At 70.4% G+C, this 1,784-nt stretch overlaps 2 protein-coding genes across 2 annotated transcripts; both read left to right on the forward strand.

The window, feature by feature from the left end:
- Positions 1–415, forward strand: AURANDRAFT_63397 (hypothetical protein; the record flags this gene model as incomplete). Its single annotated transcript, XM_009037786.1, is given in 2 exon segments — positions 1–276; positions 296–415. 2 exon segments carry the CDS (start codon positions 1–3, stop codon positions 413–415), a joined length of 396 nt encoding a protein of 131 aa, XP_009036034.1.
- A 509-nt stretch (positions 416–924) lies between these two features.
- Positions 925–1,302, forward strand: AURANDRAFT_25037 (hypothetical protein; the record flags this gene model as incomplete). The annotated part of the gene is made up of 1 exon (XM_009037787.1): positions 925–1,302. A coding segment is annotated over one exon (378 nt), but the record flags the coding sequence as incomplete, so codon positions are not given.
- Positions 1,303–1,784: the final 482 nt, after the last annotated feature.

The following is a 1,784-nucleotide window of genomic DNA, read 5'->3' on the forward strand; positions in this document are numbered from 1 at the left end:
ATGGCCAAGCTGCTCCTGCTCGCCTGCGCCACCGATGCGCTGCTGTCGTCCCCGCGCCTCGCGGCGCGCCCCCGCACGTCGCTCGAGCACCACAAGAAGCGGTCCGCCGTCGAGGACCTCAAGATCTACCGCAAAATGAAGTCCTGGGAGACCAACGAGGAGGTCGTCGACACGGCGGCCGCCGACGAGTTCGCGCGCGAGCTCGCGGCCTACGTGCCTTCTGTCACTACGTACGGGGAGACGCGCAACGGCAACGCCGTGTCCCTAGAGAGTTGTGTAATTAGCCGCGTCGCAGGGAGGAATCGAAGGGAGAGAGAACAGCGAAGGGAGGCGTAGGAAGGCGTCACGGGAGGACACGACTAGGGCGGAGGCGTATGAGCACGGCGACGAAGAGGGCACGACGACGAAGAGCTGAGGGAGAGCACGAGAGAGTTGTCCTCAAAAGAGCCCCCCCGGGGCCCGGTGCGGCTTTAGTGGGCCCCCCAGTGCCCGCGTCCGCCCAAGGCAGGCGCGTAGGCAGTGAAGTGATCAAAACTCAAATTCTGATGGCGTGGATTTTTTTTTCGCGCGCGGTCGACGCACAACCTCTACGGAGGACTAATGAATGCGGGCCCAGAATGATCGATTGATATTAATTAATTAATCTACGCCGGCGTAGATGTACGTTGATCACTTCACTGCGCGTAGGCGGGGCCCCTCGCCTAATGCGATAGAGAGAGAGTTGTGTCTGATCCCAATCGCGGGATTCACTGCAAAATAGCGGCGACGTCCGTACGATTTTTCATCTGCTGAAGTCCCCCTGCGAATCCCCGTCATATGACCGCGACCGTCGCGCCGCCACCCCCGGTCCGCCGGTCCCTCCGGGGCCAGAAGGCGCCCACCCCCCCGCCGGCGACGCCCTCGCCGATTTCGTTTTCGGGCCGGATGTCTCCGGATACGTGCGCCGGCGCCGTGGCCGGGGGCGAGTCCGGCGACGTCGTGCCCGAGCACCCCGAGCGGCCCGTGGCGGCCTTCGTGCGGACGCTCTTCAGCCTGCTCAACGGCCCCTACGAGGACACGCTCATCGCCTGGAGCGACGACGGCGAGCGCATCGTCGTCGCGGACCCGTCGCGCTTCGCGGCCGAGGTCTGCCCCAAGTTCTTCCGCCACAAGAACTGGAACTCGTTCTCGCGCATGCTGAACATGTACGAGTTCCACAAGGTGCCCGCGGGGGCCCACGGCGCGCAGGTTCACGTCGTCGAGTTCCGGCACGCGGCCTTCCGCCGCGGCGGCGGCGCGGACCTCTGGACCATCGTCCGCAAGAAGGCCAAGGCCCCGGCCGACGGCGCCGCGGCGCGGGCGTCGCCGAAGCGGCCCCGGGCCGCCGCGAAGCCCAAGCGCGCCGCGCGCAAGGCGTCGTCGCCGAAGGCGTCCGTCGCCCCGGGCCTCGCGACGCTCCGGCGCGGCCTCGGCGGCGGCGGGCCGCGGGTCCTCGTGACGCCCCCGGACCTCCTCGCCGCGGTCCGGCCCATCACCCTCGCCGCCAAGGCGCCGCCGCCGCTCCCGCGCCTCGGCCACAGCCTCGCGGCCGCGGCCGCGGCCGACCCGCCCGGCGCGGCGCCCCGGGCCGAGGTGGCGTCGTGGATGCGCCGCGCCGCGGACCTCGAGTCCCAGGTCGCCGCGCTCCAGCGCGAGAACGCGCTCCTCCGCACCGCGGCGACGGTGCCGCTCGCCGGCGCCGGCGCCGGCGCCGGCGCCGCGGCCGCGCCGACGGCCGCGGGCGCGGCGCCCGTCGAGCACTGGTT

This window comes from Aureococcus anophagefferens (genome assembly GCF_000186865.1).
Source record: "Aureococcus anophagefferens unplaced genomic scaffold AURANscaffold_7, whole genome shotgun sequence".
NCBI lineage: Eukaryota > Pelagophyceae > Pelagomonadales > Pelagomonadaceae > Aureococcus > Aureococcus anophagefferens.